The sequence below is a fragment of the Electrophorus electricus genome, chromosome 6, assembly GCF_041902795.1.
Source record: "Electrophorus electricus isolate QZ-2024a chromosome 6, ASM4190279v1, whole genome shotgun sequence".
Lineage (NCBI taxonomy): Eukaryota > Metazoa > Chordata > Actinopteri > Gymnotiformes > Gymnotidae > Electrophorus > Electrophorus electricus.
The window spans coordinates 32,575,062-32,594,398 of record NC_137502.1 but is presented as its reverse complement, the minus strand read 5'-3'; the positions used below and the strand labels follow the sequence as shown (position 1 = coordinate 32,594,398).

Genomic DNA, 19,337 nt, shown 5'->3' with positions numbered 1-19,337 from the left:
ATCATGCGAATTACCTCAAATTCTTTTATTTTCTGCACCAGGGACATTTATTCTTGGAGAAAAATAAATTTGCTAATTTGGCTAAAGCAAAGAACCAAGCAGTACACATTCATTTGTATAATGCAATCTGGGCCCTCCTATAATTTATCCATTAACATTAGCATTGGTGTGCAGGCTTGCATCATGTTTGGGTCCATGCCTCTCTCTCTCACAGAGGCAGTGTGTGGTAGCCCTGTACTTCAGTACCACCAGAAGCACCTCTTAAATCCCATCATGGAGAACATCTGGGCCTCTCTGGGCTTTATGGACGAAGCTGTTCCACAGCAAGACTTCCGGAGCCTGTAAAGAATGGATTTGTCCTAGAACAATGTGATTCCAAAGGTGCGCTTTCCTCCCCATGGAGCAGCAGACTTCTTCTGAAAAATGATAACAGGTCTTCGTGATGGGTCTTCTTCGCCGCAGGAAAACATGATAGTGAAGGATAATTGTTCTTTTAACCAGGAATTCGCTTGGGTAGTAAATGTTACATAATTCATCTTGAAATATGAGTAGCATGCACTATTTTGGACGTACTGAAATTGTTCCCTAGAACATGGATAGTGTGTGTATCTTAATTACTTTCAGTTATTACATAGTATTGCATAAGATAAAGGACTAGCTGAAATAGAAGTATTTTCATGAGTGTGTGTAAGATGGCGTCAGCAATACAACCATAGTGTTTAAACTGCTGTTAATTCAAAACGACCCGTGTTGGTCCCCTCACCCTTTTCTAAGGCTGTCTCGAGTGCTGGGTTCTCGAGTGCTGGGTTCTCCTATAAATAGCTGAATTTCACAAGTTGACCAGAGTGAGAAAGGGGAAGAAAGGAACCAAGGCCAGACCAAGAGCTCAGGCTTCTGCAGCGGCCCTTCTGTTGTGTAATGAAGGGATCTGTCATCCTTCCTCTGGTTGCCCTGAGCGGACAGGCTTGACAGAAGATTTAGAGGCAGAGAGCAAAATGTGTTAGGAGTCATGAGGTTAATGGAAGCATTTTGGAGAGAGAGAGAGAGAGAGAGAGAGAGAGAGAGAGAGAGAGAGAGTCAGTCTCTTGGACTCTTGTAAAAATTAAATAAATAAAATAAAAATGGATTCAGAATATTGGAATCTGTGTGAAAAACTTAATGGGTTTTGGCTCATTATTAGTTCCATTCTCTGACACAAGCACAGCATTTTGGGGGGGGGAGGTGTATTTATTTATTTTTAATTGTACAGTGACTTTTAAGGCCATTTTCTTAGTCTACTTTTGCAAGATTAAAATCTTAAGATTTTTTTAAGATTACCTTTCAGCCGATGCATTACAACACTACCCCGTTGGCCTTGTAATTAGAATAGTAATTGCTCTCACTTGTCTTTCTGTGACGTTCGGAGGCTTAAACAGGATGCGGGGACGAGGCACGTTGAAACAGGTGGTTATTCATACACTTAACACCTAGACGTAGCACGCAGGATATTGTTTCAAACACCGACAACATCCACAATAAGACAAGAAACTTTTATACACACAAGACAATGACACACAGAAAGGATCAGGTGTGAAACACGAGAGGGCATGGCAATACAGACGAACACACACACACGAAGACGTTTGGGGGGGGGCGGGGCCGTACCGTGACACTTGCTACTCTGTAAGAATAATGTGAGGCTTTGCTGCTCATGACTCCAAAGAGCAGCTAACGCACAGCGAGCTGAGATGTTAACGTAAAACAGCGCAGTGATGCAGCGTCTCTGAGCCAGTCATTACGCTTGTATGTTGTCATTTAGAAGTCGCTCTTATTCAGAGCATCCAGCCCAAATGTGCAACAGCTGAAGGCAAAGTGATAAATCATTTTAATTAACTCCGATATTATCTATGAGAGCCTGTGCCAGCAAACCATGACCTATACGCCGTATATACAGACAGCAGAGGTGGCCTACATCCACAGCTGGTTAACAGTCCTCACAGTGCCTAGAGGTGGCAGGACTGAAGAACAGCACAGAGGCACTAATTATGTCAGTCCAAAAAACCCACTAAGCACTAGATAGTTGGTGCATGGCTGTATCACACCAGACAAGATGCAAGGAGTGCAGAGGAGCCGCTGAGACAATCCAGGACGTAGCTACAGGACTGGAAGATCCTGGGAGGAACAGTGTACACTTAGACACACGATGAAGGGACCAGGGATGGGAGCTGGACATGGCCATGTCTGAATGGGAGGAAGGACTGGGAAGAAGAAGGATGGAGAATAGCAAAGCTAAGGGCCTGTAAGACCTCCACTTCCTCCGAGGCACGTACAGCCAATCGCCACGTCTTTTTGAGGTGCGGCTCATGCACCGTCAGGGGCGTAACACACCCCCCTGGCCGGGGAGAGTATGCCGCTCCTAACTCCCTGAGAGCAAGGCCTGAGAACGGTGAACCCCTGGTAGTCTGCACCTGTGCCCTACTATACTGCTCAGTGGTTGACTATGCGGTTCAGTTTTTGACTGTGCTGCTGGGGTATCCACTGTGCTGTTCAGCAGTTGCCTGTGCTAGTTTCAGCTGGCCTGAGTTGAAAAATAGAGGGGACCCTTTGGGGTTCCTAGAGAACTGGATAGAAGCATTGTGCTAAGCTTTTGTGAGCCTTAAAGATAATTACTGATAGACATTGGCATGGACATAACTTGGCAAGCCTCCTACACAGCCAAAGCGTTTTACTGTCATTAATACATTAACGATCAAATACATTCTCTGAATATCTGCTATCCTTTTTCACCTCTTAGAGGCCACTTCCTCAGGCTCTCATCTTAATCCTTCCATCAGACACGCACACATCTGATCTCAGAACGGCTTGCTGCTCTTTCACAGGCTGGCCTCATCTGGTCCGAGGACAGGGCTGGTAGCGTTAAGATTCCCTTCTGTGTCTTTTGCTTTCAAAATGCATTTAAGCTAAAGGAGGCTGGTGTGTCAAGCCTGTATGGAGGAAAACTCTGGAAGCACACAGAGGGATTAACCAGGGCTACTGCAGCTGCCAAACAGATTTGAACTTTTGATGTGCTTGCAAACATTTGTTATCTTAAAGCACTGTTACAGGAAGTCAGGGTTATCAGTTTGACGATAGGATATATCTGCAGAGGCACGGTTGTCACTCATACCCATCTCTTCCTGAAAACATCATGGCCTAGAGCAGACACTGTTTGTTCTTGATAAGTAGCTGGCCCCCAAAACACACACACACACACACACACACACACACACACACACACACACACACACACTCAGCACAAGCTTATTTAACACTCCGTTTAGTGAATATGCTGTATGTGATGTGTACACACAGCTCACATGTGCTCTCTGATATGCCTGGTTCACACTCAGACATACACGCGTGTTCCCTGGCGCGCAATACTTTGTATGACAGCACAAACATGCACTGAAACACTCTATCCACCCTTCAACCACAAGTGTAAACTATCATTTCGGGCTACAGATCTCTCCCTCTAGCTCCTGCATCATGTGAAACAGAAAAGACATCACATTTCTTTTCTTAGCTTTTCCTCTTTTGCCAAGACTTTTTTGCAAAAAGAAAAAAAAACTTGGCTGTGCTGAGGCATCACCATGTGGTCCGAGAGACACGGCAGGATGCTACGACCAGTAAAAGTTTCATTCTCATGATTGGGAAGAGCTGAGCTGTGCTAACACACCGCGGGTTCTTTAGCACACACGGTAGCATTGTAGTCGTGAACACTGTGCTGTGTATCCTGCTCTCCTCGAGCTGTCTTTCAGTTCAGGGAGCCTCATTCTGTTTCACCAAGAAACAGCTGCAAATTTGCCCCGAACACCTTTTCTGTTGGTAACCAAGAAGGTGTAGAATTTTAAAAAGCACAGCCTGTGATTTAGTGCAGCCTCTGAACCCCTGTCTCCCTCGGTGGCATCTGGGCTCGAAGAAAAAAAACAAATCCCACAAGCTTCATTTTAGAAGGCAAGTCCTGAACCAGTGGAAGCAGCACTCCTGGAGTGGGGGCCTCCTTCACAGATGAAGTCAGCATCAAATTACTCTGCAGGATTAGCAGCCAAACGCAAGGCTACAAACCACGGGACAGCATGGCACTGCTGGCTTTCAGCAGCTGCGATGACACGGGCCGAGCCAAGCCTCCATTACTGACCACATGCCAGCGTAGAGCAGGACAGAGTCGCTCGCGATGCCATTTCCACGTCGGGATGCCAGGGTGCTCGGACTCTACGATAAACATGTTGTTATCTCATGAAAGTCATTGGCGTTCTTCTCGATCCATGGAGATTAAGCGGAATCCTGCTACTGTTCTTGTTCTGTTACCCTCTACCAAACTCTTCTCCCTAAACAGTTTACTGAGCAGTTTTGCTTCTCCACCTGTATTCTTGCTGGAGTTACGGTACAGTACATTACCTAGGAGATAGGGATCAAAGTTCCATGCTAAAGGAGCAGATCTGATTGGCTTTGGCTCGTGGATGAAGGCAGCCTGGGTCTCCACCACATGTCATTTACATTTACATTTACATTTACGGCATTTAGCAGACGATCTTATCCAGAGTAACTTACAGAAGTGATCACTGATAGCAGACATAGCGGGAGACAGGAAGGCAGGGTGATGAAAGAGCCGTAACACACACACACACACACACACACACACACTCACACACACACTCTCACACTCACACACACACTCTCACACTCACACACACACTCTCACACTCACACACACACACACACACTCTCACACTCACACACACACTCTCACACTCACACTCTCACACTCACACACACACTCTCACACTCACACACACTCACACACACACACACACACTCTCACACTCACACACACACACACACACACACAACCATCTTGATTCAGCTGGTTCCAACAGTCTCGGCTGACATGGTTATGTAGGCAGGGTTTTCTCCTTCACTGTGTCTGTCAGCTCGACGACGCCAGTCTCATTAGGTGTAGCTCACCGCTAAATTCTGTTTGGTCGACCGTTGGTTTGTGTTTCATTTTTTGGGCCCTTCCCACAATGTGCCAATACACCTGCATTCCCAGTCCTGCCCTCACTGCTAATGAGCTGAACAGTGGGGTTGTCTGCTTTAAAAGTGGACAGTGAAGAACTTGAGGGTGTTTTCGCTGCAAGTTCAAGGGTGTGAATGTGAGACAAATGTTGTTGCCCAGGCGCCTGTGTTTCAGAGCCGTGTGCCTGAGAAAGGGGCATTGATGTGGGGGTGTCTGGCAGGGTTCTGGATAGAAGCCCATGATGGCATCGTGAGGCATGAGGTGGCATGTACACACAGCAGCTGCTGAACGTGCCCGGACCCAAGCTCTCGTCCCACCGCCACGTTTACAGATGCGTTCTGGATTCTGAGAGTTTGGTTTTGATGCTCCAGGGCCGTTTAAAAGCGCACGGCTACGCCTCGAAGGCAGAAGGATCCGAGAAAATATTCCAGGCAGAGCATTTCTGGTTTCTAATGAACCAAGAAACCTATGCATGTTATCCAAGTTATGCTGCCATGGCATTTCAGACTATTAGGAACCTTAAAGACAGTTCTCCGGGAACCCCAGACGATGCATGTTTTTACTCCATAACTCCTCCTGGCACAAGGGAACTGTGGTTCAGGGTTTTTGATCGCTGTTCATGTGTGTTGGGAGCTGGGACGGAACAAAACTGTGGACTGTCTGTGAGACCCTTAGGAGTAGCGTGGAAAATGCTGCTTCAGGAAATAACAGGATTTTCACAGTTCAGTGTTCGGAGTGAGGAACCGAGAACCCATCCGATCATTTTGGGAATGCTGTGTCCATCTCCCAGTCGGTCGTGTTGGGAATGCTGTGTCCATCTTCCAGCTGGTTGCGTTGGGAATGCCGTGTCCATCTCCGGACAGCCGGCTTGTGTGTAGCAGCCATGCCCTGATACCACTTGCTGTAGGCTGCTGCACCCACCACACTCAAGCTCTGTGGTATTCAGATACCTTTCCTGGTCCAATTAAATCAGGGGATTAGAGCAATCAAGGAGTCTGTTGTGGTATTTGTTTAAGTAAGTGTGACATCATTAAAGACCTAATCCATCACTTACTGCAAGCTTGGCAGTGTCAGTCTAACAAGATGCTACAGTGTACCTGAACAGAATATATATATATATATATATACATATATATATATATATATATATATATATATATATATATATATATATATATATATATATATATATATAGAGAGAGAGAGAGAGAGAGAGAGAGAGAGAGAGAGAGAGAGCACTTTGCTTGCACAGCTGATGAGGGACCTATTTGAATATATCTACAATTTTGAATATATATATATATATATATATATATATATATATATACACACACAAGATGATAAAAGAGTGCAGACATTTATAAGAATGCTGCAGTCAAAGTGAAGATGACTGAAACCACATTATTATAAGACAAAACTAAGCACAGATTTGTAAGAATGCTGATACCTAAGTGAAATATGTTTAGTCATACTACTGAAGCTACCGAAGGTAAAGGTACAATGTGAAGTTTAAACATGCTGTCTCTGGGTCTGTCTCTGTGCTGTGTTGCGTGTGCTTTTGTGCTGTGTGTTTCGCTGTCCTGTTTATGTGTCTGCTCTTCTCTGTGCCGTGTGTCTTTGTGCTGGGTCTCTGCGCTGTTGGTGTCTCTGCGTCGCACGTTCTCCGCGCCAGACGCGGCGCCTGACCAAGGTGGAGCGTCAGCGCTTCAGCGAGGAGGTGGAGATGCTGAAGGGCCTCCAGCACCCCAACATCGTCCGCTTCTACGACTCCTGGAAATCCACCGTCAAGGGCCACAAGTGCATCATCCTGGTCACCGAGCTCATGACGTCAGGGACCCTCAAGACGTGAGTTCAGTCTTCTCAGACATGGCTGCAGATGGCCAGTCAGACCGTTTGGCCTAGAGTTGTTGTCAAGTGGCACAGCGTTTACGGATGCTGGTGGTGCCTCCATGCTTGCCTCCCAGAAAAGGAGAATCAGACCTTCCCACTGCTCTGGTCCTGCTGGTCACATCTCATGACATTTATTTAAAGGACCCATTTTCTACATTTAAATATTTTCCCCTGATGCCTACTTACAATATTTGTGCGTTATGTTTATGTTCGGAATTCATTTTTACGTGACCAAATCTCTCTTTAAGTGTTAGAATTAAGCAGGCTGTTTCTGTGCCTTTTAAGACAGATATATGATAAACGAGCTCTGTCCTGATTGGCTACTCTGCATTGTGCTTCATTAAAAACGTGCAGAGAACTGAAGCACGTCTGAGATCTGAGGTGCAAGTGGGCTGTAGGCTGAGTGGGTGGAGATATGTAAATGAGTTTCTTCTCGCCATCAAATGAAGATTGAAAAAATGTTGAATTATTGCCACAGAGTAAATATTGTGATAAACTGATAGATAAATCAATGGAGTTCATTTTCAGTGTGACTTGTCCCAGCCGTTCACGCATGAGTGTTGTGGTTCGTGGTTGGCCTGCAGATATCTGAAGAGGTTTAAGGAGATGAAGCTGAAGCTGCTGCAGCGCTGGAGTCACCAGATCTTGAAAGGCCTCCACTTCCTGCACACGCGAGCCCCGCCCATCATCCACCGCGACCTCAAGTGCGACAACATCTTCATCACGGGTCCAACAGGCTCAGTCAAGATTGGAGATTTGGGTCTGGCTACGCTCAAGAGTGCCTCTTTTGCCAAGAGTGTCATAGGTGAGTCGCTGTAATATCCTGGGGCAGGTGTATCCATATCTGGACCTAGGGTTCACACACAGTCCTGGATTTACCTATCACTGGTAGTTAATTAAACAGTTAATGTAACAGGTTGCTCACATCAGCATACCTGACTCTGTAAGGAAGGGTAGAAAATCCACCATAGAAGCAGAACTTAAAGGGTTCCCCTTTTCAACATTTCAACATAATTTGCTCATTGAGAACTCACCAGTCCTGTAGAGTGTGGAAAACAGTCCATTCTAGGGAAGCCTATAGATACTTTATTGTTTGTGACAGGAATCAGGAATCTACAGGAAAACATCCATTTTGCTATTCGAAATATAAGTGAAGTTACTCATGTCACTGCCAAATGTGAATAAATGGAGGTCAATCCAAAAAAATTACATTTCGTTACGTAGTATTTTCCCTATCCCACCCAAAACCCTGTTACAAAACTATTATAAAATACACTCCAAGACATCGTCCATTGTATTCCTTACAGTTTGATTAACTTTTGTGTAATAGGAATTAGAGATTTCAAATGCTTCACATCACTAATTCCTACCGCTGCCATTGTAAATGGTTTGGTGGAGCTTTCCCTGGTGGGTCAATAATGGAAAACCTTTCATCTAAATCATCTGACTGAATCAAAATTTTTGGTTTATTTATTAATGGCTGCTTATACAGAAATAAAAAGAAAACCTTAACCAACCTTCAGTGAGTACTACAAACGTACATGTACCTGCTACTGACTGCTCTGTGCATGTATCTCTTTATCTATTCCTGCCTTTGGCAGAGATTAGAGCTGTTGTGAGTTAAAGGATGTAGAGTACTGTCTACCATCATGAGTGCAAGGCCTTGTCCTCCCTAGGCATGCAATTAAGACCTGATGCAAGATTAAACAATATTTTAGACAATAATAACAATAAATGTTATTAGAAAAAGTTTACTAGGCATGAGTTTGTTTTGGTTGTTTTTCTCCATGGTGTTTTTTTTGTCACAATCGTTTCTTAATACACTCATATAAAGAGAACATTAAGGTGTGCCCCCAGGGTTCAACACTGGGCCCTTTCTGTTCTTAAGCCCCTTCCGTATTCTGCTCCGTCCCTCAGGCACCCCGGAGTTCATGGCTCCGGAGATGTATGAAGAGAAGTACGACGAGGCCGTGGACGTCTACGCCTTTGGAATGTGCATCTTAGAGATGACCACATCCGAGTACCCTTACTCAGAGTGCCAAAACGCCGCCCAGATCTACCGCAAAGTCACCAGCGTAAGTGAAGCCGTGCTGTGCGCGTGCACGTACACGGGTGTAGCGCGGGTTAAGCGTCTACGCTTCTAAAAGCTTTCGTTTCCTTCACTCGTACGTGTGACAACATGAAGGGCAGCAGGAGGCAGGTGGAATTTTCCTAGTTCCCATAAAGGATCCTGTCGCACCTTGCTCTTGTTGGAGTGTGTGACTGCTTATCCATACGAAACCACCCACAGTCTCTTCTGTTACTCATTCTCTGCAAACTGGCCCAACCCAGAGGCTGTCTGCACTTTAATAGCCTCCTTCTCAGAGGTTTCACGAGCCCACTAATGGCCGCCTGAAGTATCCATGGATGTTACAGTGACATTTCTCCGCAGCAGAACAGACAATTAACGTGTCTCTCCAGAGCTGTAATTCCCTTTGGAAAACACATTGTCGTCCTCGTTTGTCTCACACCTGCATTCCTGCAGGATTGCAATGTGCAAGGCCAGGATCTGTTATTATTTAAGTTGTTTGTAAGATCCAGAAGTGTGACCCCTGCTTTCCGTCTGCCGGTGTTGCAAGCATCCGACTGAGTGTCTGGTTGATCTCCACCAGCGCCCTTTATAGGGCTCAACTCTCAAACATTTCTGGGTCCAGTGAACCAGTATGTTGTTGCGACTGGTATACATCAGAACCACACACACAAACGGTTCTGGGACAGTGCTGGCCGTACTGTTGACTACAACAGTGCATTATTTTAAATGGAAGTTTGCATGAATTTCCCCATCAGCTCATTTGAACACAAACGACTTGTGCACTCCAGAGCAAAGCCTTTCATGAAATGAATGTGACCTCAGGGGAGTCCCCTTGATTGTTAACCAAAGCAAAGCTCTTATTTGAGATAAGGTCGTTGTTTTGCCAGACTTCTAATTCCATGCAGAATGTTGCAAAAACAGACTTTCAGGCTAATGGTGGTAGCAGGGTTAACAGAGTGAGAATGGAGCTGGTTGCACTCCAAGTCTAAGTGGGACAGACTGGGACTGGAGCAATGTTCAGTGAATGTTCATAGTAGCGCAAATATAACATCAGACATGATGTGCTGAATACCCACAACAGTTTTCATTTGATTTCCTTTAACTACCACTTTAAAATGTTAATTTAAGGGTGAAAAACCTTTGAATTTTTTTTTTCAGTCTAGCCAGGCGGTGGTAGCTCAGAGGCTAATGCTGTTGATTAGTAATCAGAAGGTTGCCAGTTCAAGCCCCACCACCAAGTTGCCACTTTTGGGCCCCTGAGCAAGACACTTAACCCTCAATTGCTCAAGTTGTGTTCAGTCATAATTGAAAGTTGCTTTGGATAAAAGTGTCAGCCAAATGCCATAAATGTCTGGCATTTCCTCTTTCTTTGACTCTCTCATTCAAGGACAGTTTAAATGGTGCCAGTGTCGTCCAGCACAGATGATCTCATAAGGCTTGTGTTTTCACCAGCATGTCCTTGTGCTGTTCTTTGTTGGTGTTCTTGGTCATATATTTATATTATGGTGAGAACAATCCTTATCTGGTTAACTTGATATAGAACAAGAAGGAAAGATTTGATTGACTGAACAGGTGTGTTTGTGGATTTTCAAGTATGTATGTGCTGAGAGGAGAATAATTGATTATTGTCCAACCCTTTCTGGGGTGCGTTGTAGACGACTGGTGTTTTCCGCTCAGGATTAAGAGGCCAATGTGTTTGTTTATCTGAAGGTAAGAGAGAGCATATTCCCTTTAAAAGAGACGGAGAGAAAGAGAGTGAGACGTCACACTCCACCCCCATGGCCAAAGAAACTACATGTCCAGCTGTCAGAAGGAAAACACACATTTTTAACTTTTTTGATTTGTTTAAACAAAAACTGAATGAAGGTTTTTATGACCTCTGAGTGTTTTACAGGAACAAACACACTGATTTAAGAAAATAAACGTATAGTAAGATAGGTCATGTCATTTTCTGAGAAGCTGCTGTTTTTTGTGGCGTAGCAGGGTTGTGAGGGGTGGAAAGGGAGCAAGGGTCACTGGGGCAGAGTGCAGCAGCCTGGGGAATGCTGCTAAAACACAGGTCGCATCAGGTGCTTCCTGTGTGCGGTGCGTGACTGGGTGGTGAGACGTCTGCGACCTGACGGAGGAAGCACTAGCATCGGGCTTGCCTCTGCCAGTAGCCCTGCTCCACTAACGCTGTGTTTGTGCTGGCGTTGGGAAACTGTCGCCTCTGTGTCTTTAGCTGCCAGTCGTGTGTAAAAACTGTTTTGTACACTGAGGCATTACGTCATGCAATTTTCGCGAGTTGCGTGGTTACCAATTAATTCTGCAGCTACAGAAACAATGCGGTGTTATGTCATGCCTTTATGTAATTTGACCATTGAGACGGAAGTCATGTGATCAGAGGGTGGGTCACCTTGAAAGTGTTCAGATGTTCCACCAATAAAACACCTCAAGTGCCACTTGTATTTGCCTCTTTGCGTTGCCCTCTGGTCATTCAGCCAATAATTTCTGCCCAGCCTCATGTCAGACTGGCACTGTTTGCGGTGCTGGTTCCCAGGCCAACCTTCAGCTAGGCTGAACTTCTTGCCCTGTCTCCACTTCCACAAATGAGCTGTGGGACTCCTAGCCGGGTGCTCAGGTGCACCTGGAACAGTGTAAATTGGAGGCGAGTCCTAAATCTGGAGTGGTAACCTGTGTTTTGTCCAGTAACATCATCATACCCTCGTGCAGAATAATTCGTCTCTGGACTCAAGAAAGCACTGGAAGCGTTCATTCAGTGCTGGCAATCTGACCATGCTGATACAGTGAGGTTTAGCCTTAGCGTCTGCTCTTGTTCAACAAATGTTCCCAAAAACAACATAACAATTACTGACATGATTAATTACTGCAAGTTACTAGCCCACAGATCAGATTAGACTCACATAATTAAATTACGTTGTACACCAGGTTTCCCATAAAGTGCATTAGAAAAGAATCCAATCTGTACAATGCACCTTGGAGTGATGTCAGCGCGACTAAAATCTAGATCCTACATCACCATGGGCATTGCTGTATTCTCTGGGGCTTACTGAGGCATTGGGAACAGATATTACGGCGTGCGTGCGTACCAGGGTGGGTGTACTGCGTAACACCTTTGCTCATCAGCAATGATGTGGAGGCCCTGAAAAGCCGCTGCTGAGGTTAATACTGCCTCCCTCAACACGGCACAGAGGAAATGCTAATTAAATTTCATGAAACATTCAACAAAAGTTCATGAATTATGGATGCTGTTTTAAACGTGGGGATTGTGTTGCCTTGTATGACACTGTGTGTGTGTGTGTGTGTGTGTGTGTGTGTGTGTGTGTGTGTGTGTGTGCCTTTGTGAAAACAAGAATATGTTTTTCCTAGTAGACTCAAACAGAGATTCACTGGGAGAGAAATCAATATCATTTGATATAATTAAATTGACATTACATCCTGTTGACAACCATATGGTTAGTTTCTCTACACATGGTAACACACACATCCTCCATGGTGGCCTTATCCACGTTGTCGCACCTCCACCGCGGCTCACTGAACAATCTCTCTGCTTTGTTTCATAAACCAGCTGTCGTTCTCCTCCAGCCTGGTCCACGACGATGACCATGGGAGCCTTGTGCCTTTGGTTACGATCGCAAATCATATGGGTTTATTGTAGTTCTTGTTTTGTTTTTAAGGCCTGTGGGGTTTTGCTGTTTCGTGACATTTATGACTGTAATTTCACTTTTTCCATTATGTTCTGACAGTATTGCTTCATATATTTATTATTTAAAATCCTTCAGGTTTTCACCGTCTAGCTCATGGTGGCAGGACGTGGTCTTTATTTGTATTATTGTACTCTATATTTTATGCTGTGTACTCTGTGCTCTGGTGTGGTAGGTCCAGTGTGGAAGTGAATCCATGCTTATGACGGTCACTGAATCACTTATATTTTTAGTGTATTGTGCCATTTGAAAAATTACATATGCATCTCGAAATCTTAAAACCAAAATGTTAACTCAGATATTTCCCAGGTAAACTTAGTACAGCAGTACAGAGTGTTTCTGGCTTATTATTTATTTATTATTATAAATGTTGATTCAGTGCCTTTAGTTGTGTTTTAAAGTAGTTCCCCTTCAGTGATGTTTCCTGTTCAACCTCCAGTCTTTCATTTGTTCATTTCACTCCCCCAACACTCCCTCTGAGATTGGCCACAGGCATGAATATTCCAATATTCAGTCTGTGTATTTCATCTTGTTCTTGCTCTTAAACACACAAACAGAGATACATTCATTTAGCTGATGGATTAATCCGTCATGCCACAGATGACGGATCTGTGTGAGCACTGCTGCTTCTCTTTGTATGCCTTCCCTCGGTCTGCCTAATCTCTTTCACGTTCCAATTTATTTCCCACAAATACCCATACACACACACACACACACACACACACACACACACACACACAGCCGTTCAGTGAAATAGCCTGATGATTGGGAATGCACCAAGAAGACTCGTTCCACAGGCACACACTTAAGGAGGAAAATATGGTACCTACATATACATGGAGCTCATAAAACTCCTTTGGCCAGTATAAAAGACCCTCCTTCAAACAGTTTACACTGTCTTTGGCAGATCACCTTTGTCTGGTCTCTCTGGGTAAACACACTCTAAAAATAATCTTGTAGTTCAAGAGGTGGTTAGATAAACAGATGAAAACAGTAAAATGGCACACACACACTTCTTATAAGGTACTTTGAGTAAGTGCAACACAGATTCTCTAATGGAGATCATGTATATCTCAGCTTCTCTGCATCACCATATGGCACAAATACTCCAGTGTCCATATGAGGGAGACTAACCTTGGACCTGAGGGAGAACAGGCAGGTACATGGGTACATAACGGTTTCTGCCCTTTCACCAACAGTGCCACTGACTACTGATGACTTCCTGTCCCCGCTCAGGGAACAGCTGATGACTTCCTGTCCCCGCTCAGGGAACAGCTGGTGACTTCCTGTCCCCGCTCAGGGAACAGCTGGTGACTTCCTGTCCCCGCTCAGGGAACAGCTGGTGACTTCCTGTCCCCGCTCAGGGAACAGCTGGTGACTTCCTGTCCCCGCTCAGGGAACAGCTGATGACTTCCTGTCCCTGCTCAGGGAACAGCTGATGACTTCCTGTCCCCACTCAGGGAACTGCTGATGGCCTGTTGGTTCAGTCCCACTTCAGCACTTATAAGAGACTTGCCCTCTGCCCTCTGACATGTGACATGTTTGACACCAAGTTAGTCCAGAGGCGCTACAAGTTGGAGCATACATCTTTGCAATCAGTCTCCTGATAAAATGGACAGGAGTAGGCTGAGTTAGCGCCTAGGTAACCTCTAGCTGTGGTCAAGGCCAGGCGTGCAAAGAGACATACCAATCAAGGTTTTTAGGATCAGTTAACAGACCAAAGCAAATTTCCTAAAACGTAACTTTCGTCACAACGTGCGTGGCGCGCCGTGGAGATGGCATGCGTCTGCGACGAGGAATTAGATTCTGATGAACGGATGTAGTTTTCACAGGAGAGCAGCAAAATGGAGCCAAGGGCTTGGGTTGCTAAGCTGGAAACCTTAAGCAGCTTGAACCACTGTGCAAAATTGATGAGGTGGAAAGCGTTAGGTATTAGCACTTAAGAGTTGCTGTGGCCCACGGCGTCTTTCCCATGGTTCACAGAGTTCTGTGCTCCAGGAAACAAGCACACTGGCCCTCAGGTGTTTACAGGTTTCAATTTCAGAGGTGACACTGGAAAAGGAAACTCGGCATACCAAAACAGTGATCTCATCCCCAAAAAGACTTCTTAGGACGGAAAAGGTACTGTGGCAGGAAACTTAAAATAGGAACGTTTAAGAGGTTCTGTACTTTGGGAACAGCGACATGTCCAGTTATTTAAATCATTTGGATCATATCCCTTAGACTGAAAGCTGGCAGGATATTTCTGGGGCTGTGACAGTCACCAGAACGTTCTCTGCTTCTGAGAAGACAGGAGCTTTTTTATTCAACGGGTCTGTCGCGGTCCTGCCTGAACAGAGAATGTGGCTGTTTCAAAAATTTGTAAGGGAAAGTGACAGTGGCAAACACAAAGTGCTTCAGCTCAGGAAGAGAGCGAGACAGAATGAGCCATCAAGCGCGCTGCGTCAAACAGAACTTCAGTCGGCGAGCCGACAAATGTGCGCAAGGGCTCTGGGGTTTAGGTAGGAGTTTGGCAGAGCCGCACGTCTGTGAGGGTCCGCTCGACCCACCTCGCGTCTCTCCCTCCAACCTTCTCTTCCTCCATCTGTCAGCCACACAGTTCCGATGAAAGCTCATTACTTCACGTGTGCGTGTGGAGCATCTGGCCAGGGTTCAGTACCAGATCCGCTGTCGCTTCCATCCTACCATGCCAGGGAAGAGGGAGCCTTTGAACAGGGAAACTGTCGCTGCTCAGAATAATGGCGATGGAGGGGAGGAGGAAGCAGATGGCTGGACCAGGAGGACACTGTCTCCATGGAAATTCTACCATCCGATTTTATTACTGCACATAATGAGAGGCTCTCGGAGATCTCGGACCACCCAGAACAGTGAATGACGAGGCTAATGCAATACATTACATTTCATGTATCTGTTTACCTCTGTCCCCCACCCTAGTGCAGTACTTCGCATAAACAACAAACACCTTCTGAGTAAATCAACAATCCACTTGGACATTCTGTACTCATTTAGAGTCAATTTTGGTTCAAACATAATTATTTAACAGGGACAAATAAGCAATGTATAACGTCCAGTAAATGTCCAATAGACCACCAATCACGAATGTCTTCGCTTTGATGGATAAACAAGCAGGCAGTAGAGAGCACATCTCCAAACCAGCTTCCGCATGTCCCAGTCTCCTCCTGTAGCCATACATTAACATGCCGAGCAGTGACTGATGGCACACACACACACACACACACACACACACACACACACACCCGCCCGCCCCAACACAGAAACATCTTTAGCTTTCTGTTCCTCCTCATATGTCAGACATCAACGTAACGGTACGACTAACACCAGAAACATAGACTGAAAGCTTTTGATTAGTGAACAAATGCTGGACCAGTGTTCTGCTGTGCCTAAGCTAAATGATCTCAGTTATCTGGGTGGCCCTTCTGGGTTGCTGTGTGTGTGCGTGTGCGTGTGTGCGTGTGCGTGTGTGTGTGTGCAAGTGTGTGTGTGTGTCGCGGAAGATAAAGGGAAGATGTTTATGTCTATTCATCTGCTGGTTTTAAGATCTGTTGTGGACCAGTACTTTATTTTGTGTTTTCCAGATCACAACCATCTCATAGCTCTCTCTCTCTCTCTCTCTCTCTCTCTCTCTCTCTCTCTCTCTCTCTCTCTCTCTCTCACACACAGGGCATGAAGCCAGAGAGTTTTTTCAAAGTGAGAGTGCCTGAGCTGAAGGAGATCATAGAGGGTTGCATCCACATGAGCAAAGACGAAAGGTACCCAACAGGAGCAAGAAAGATGTTTACACATACGGACAATCAGGGTGTAGCACTCTAGCGCTAATAATAAAGGGAAATAACTACCCAGCAGTGCTGTGCTGTGTGGACATGTATGCTACCATGTTCCCATCAGCATCCATTAATACCAGCCAGGCTTATATTTCCATCTCTTCACATCCTAATAACAATATCCATTTTAATTGCACTAGCGGGGCTCTGCAGGTACTGATGTGGTGAAGGCCCTGAGGATTGGACTTCCTGCTTATAGGGGATGACAGACACATCTGTAGGTCCTGTAGATCCAAGAAGGCTGTAGATCCTTGATGGAAAATCCAGTAGATCCTTGTGTTGGTCTTCTAGACCAGTCATATTATGCTCTCACTGCTGTGTAGGGTCAGAGCCTTAACTCAAGTGTACACTAACACTGCTGTGTAGGGTCAGAGCCTTAACTCAAGTGTACACTGACACTGCTGTGTAGGGTCAGAGCCTTAACTCAAGTGTACACTGACACTGCTGTGTAGGGTCAGAGCCTTAACTCAAGTGTACACTGACACTGCTGTGTAGGGTCAGAGCCTTAACTCAAGTGTACACTAACACTTCTGTGTAGGGTCAAAGCCTTAACTCAAGTGTACATTGACACTTCTGTGTAGGGTCAGAGCCTTAACTCAAGTGTACACTAACACTGCTGTGTAGGGTCAGAGCCTTAACTCAAGTGTACACTAACACTTCTGTGTAGGGTCAGAGCCTTAACTCAAGTGTACACTAACACTTCTGTGTAGGGTCAGAGCCTTAACTCAAGTGTACACTAACACTGCTGTGTAGGGTCAGAGCCTTAACTCAAGTGTACACTAACACTGCTGTGTAGGGTCAGAGCCTTAACTCAAGTGTACACTAACACTGCTGTGTAGGGTCAGAGCCTTAACTCAAGTGTACACTAACACTGCTGTGTAGGGTCAGAGCCTTAACTCACATGTGCACTAACACTCCTTTGTAGGATCAGAGTCTTAACTGAGTGCGGCCCTGAGTCTTACAAACAAAATGAAGAGAAATTAGAAAAACACCAGAATAAAGTAACTGGAAAACACGAGAGTTTTGATTTCTATGGATTTTTTTTTATCTGCCTGAATCTGTTGCCTGTTGTCCAAACTGCATATAAAACAGATAGTGCGAATGACTTTCTGGATAAGCAAAAAGTTTGTACTAACCATCCAGTGTTGCAGTAGAGTATTACATATAATTTATACCCAACAATAAGATTCTAGTTTACTGATCACATAGTGGAAACACATTCATGCACCTAAGACTGATATGACTCTAATGTCTCACAGATTGTAACAACGTGGACATGCCATTCTGTCGTTAAATGGATACCAATAATTCATTATCAAGACATTCACAGCACCATCATAAACCAGCGTTGCAAAAGCCTGTGAGGTCAGACGGCAGGTCCAGCTCCTAGTTTACGCCAGGCTTGTGCTTGCTGACGTGCAGTAAACAAGCGTTTACGGCGTCCACCCCAATCACAGGACGGCACTCGTGGGAATCCTGCTCCTGCCCTGCAGTCCTGGGCAGCAAATTGTAAGTGTGGGTGGTAACCGTTTAGCCCACACAACACACGGCGAAGAGGAGGAGCCCAACGTTTGACTGGCCGTCGGAGCTGCGTCTGTAGATGTGTGTAGTTGCAGGCCGCTTGTAGGCTGCGGTTAATGGACAAAGGGGTTTGCTGGGAGGGAATTCTTCATGGTACTAGACAGTTTCTTCTGAAGTTACGGGTGTAGCGCCACCTCCATGGCCTTCGCTGACATGATTTCCAACTCTAATTTGTGAAACGTATCAGGAAGAAAAGAAGTTCTTTAAAAGTTATTACTGTCTAATACTGTAGAAATGCAAAACATTCCTCCCCGTCTGATTCAGAGACTTCTCCGTCTGCATCCCTGTTGGCCAGGTACACCATCCAGGACCTGCTGGAGCATCCCTTCTTCCAGGAGAACAACGGCGTGCACGTGGAGCTGGCGGAGGAGGATGACATGATGAAGTCAGGCCTCAAGCTCTGGCTCCGCATGGATGACACCAAGAAGCTCCACGGCAAGTACAAGGACAATAACGCCATTGAGTTCCTCTTCGAGCTCTACAAGGACGTACCAGAGGAGGTGGCTCAGGAGATGGTAAGCGTCTGATTTCAGCGCATGGACTCTGATCGTTAAGATGATATTTTTATGGTGTATTTTGTCATGGTGGCCTTCATTATTCATGTTAACCAATTGAACACCTCGTTCAAGGATTTTTTCTTCCACATTGAATTCGCCATTTTATATTTACGTTTACGGCATCTATCAGACGCTCTTATCCAGAGCGACTTACAAAAGTGCTTCGTCATTTGCTCATAGAACACGTCCTAGCCAGTACAGTAGGTTGGGGTCCAATATACCAATGATCTAAAATACTGTAGAAATACAGGGATCACTGCTGATGCCTAGAAGTGCAAAATACATATAAGCTCTATAACAGACAACAATCAGTGTAATGAACAATAAGTACTAGAGTTTGTTAGTCAACATCAGTGTACAGTCTGAGAGCCCACATGCACTGTCAGCATTTCAGCTCGTGCTGTTTACAGCGATACCTGAACCGTTTTAAAGAGGAAGAGCCAGTTTTAACCCATGACCCTTTTAACCCATGACCCTGGATTGCTGTGTGTCGTCAGACTGCTCACACGCAGGCACTGTGATAAAGTGCTTGTGCTGTGGGGATTTTTGTGGGTCATAGGTCATAAGGTCAATGGTCAAAGGGTGCATTTCCTTTTGAAAGAAGAGGCACTTCTGTATCCACTTTGAGCGAAGACCTAGTTCTCTCTTCCCGCTCTG

At 45.3% G+C, this 19,337-nt stretch overlaps 1 protein-coding gene across 2 annotated transcripts in view; it reads left to right on the top strand.

Moving 5' to 3' along the window:
• wnk4b (WNK lysine deficient protein kinase 4b) overlaps window positions 1-19,337 on the top strand; it is a 47,054-nt gene that overhangs the window by 12,706 nt on the left and 15,011 nt on the right. For both annotated transcript variants that reach the window (XR_014124293.1, XM_035525720.2), the window contains exons 2-6: window positions 6,708-6,880; window positions 7,510-7,730; window positions 8,843-9,000; window positions 16,382-16,470; window positions 18,419-18,638. Coding sequence is in view for 1 of the 2 variants with exons in the window: in XM_035525720.2 (XP_035381613.1) it covers window positions 6,708-6,880; window positions 7,510-7,730; window positions 8,843-9,000; window positions 16,382-16,470; window positions 18,419-18,638 (861 nt within the window). In the remaining variant the exon portion in view is untranslated. The remainder of the gene's footprint in view (window positions 1-6,707; window positions 6,881-7,509; window positions 7,731-8,842; window positions 9,001-16,381; window positions 16,471-18,418; window positions 18,639-19,337) is intronic.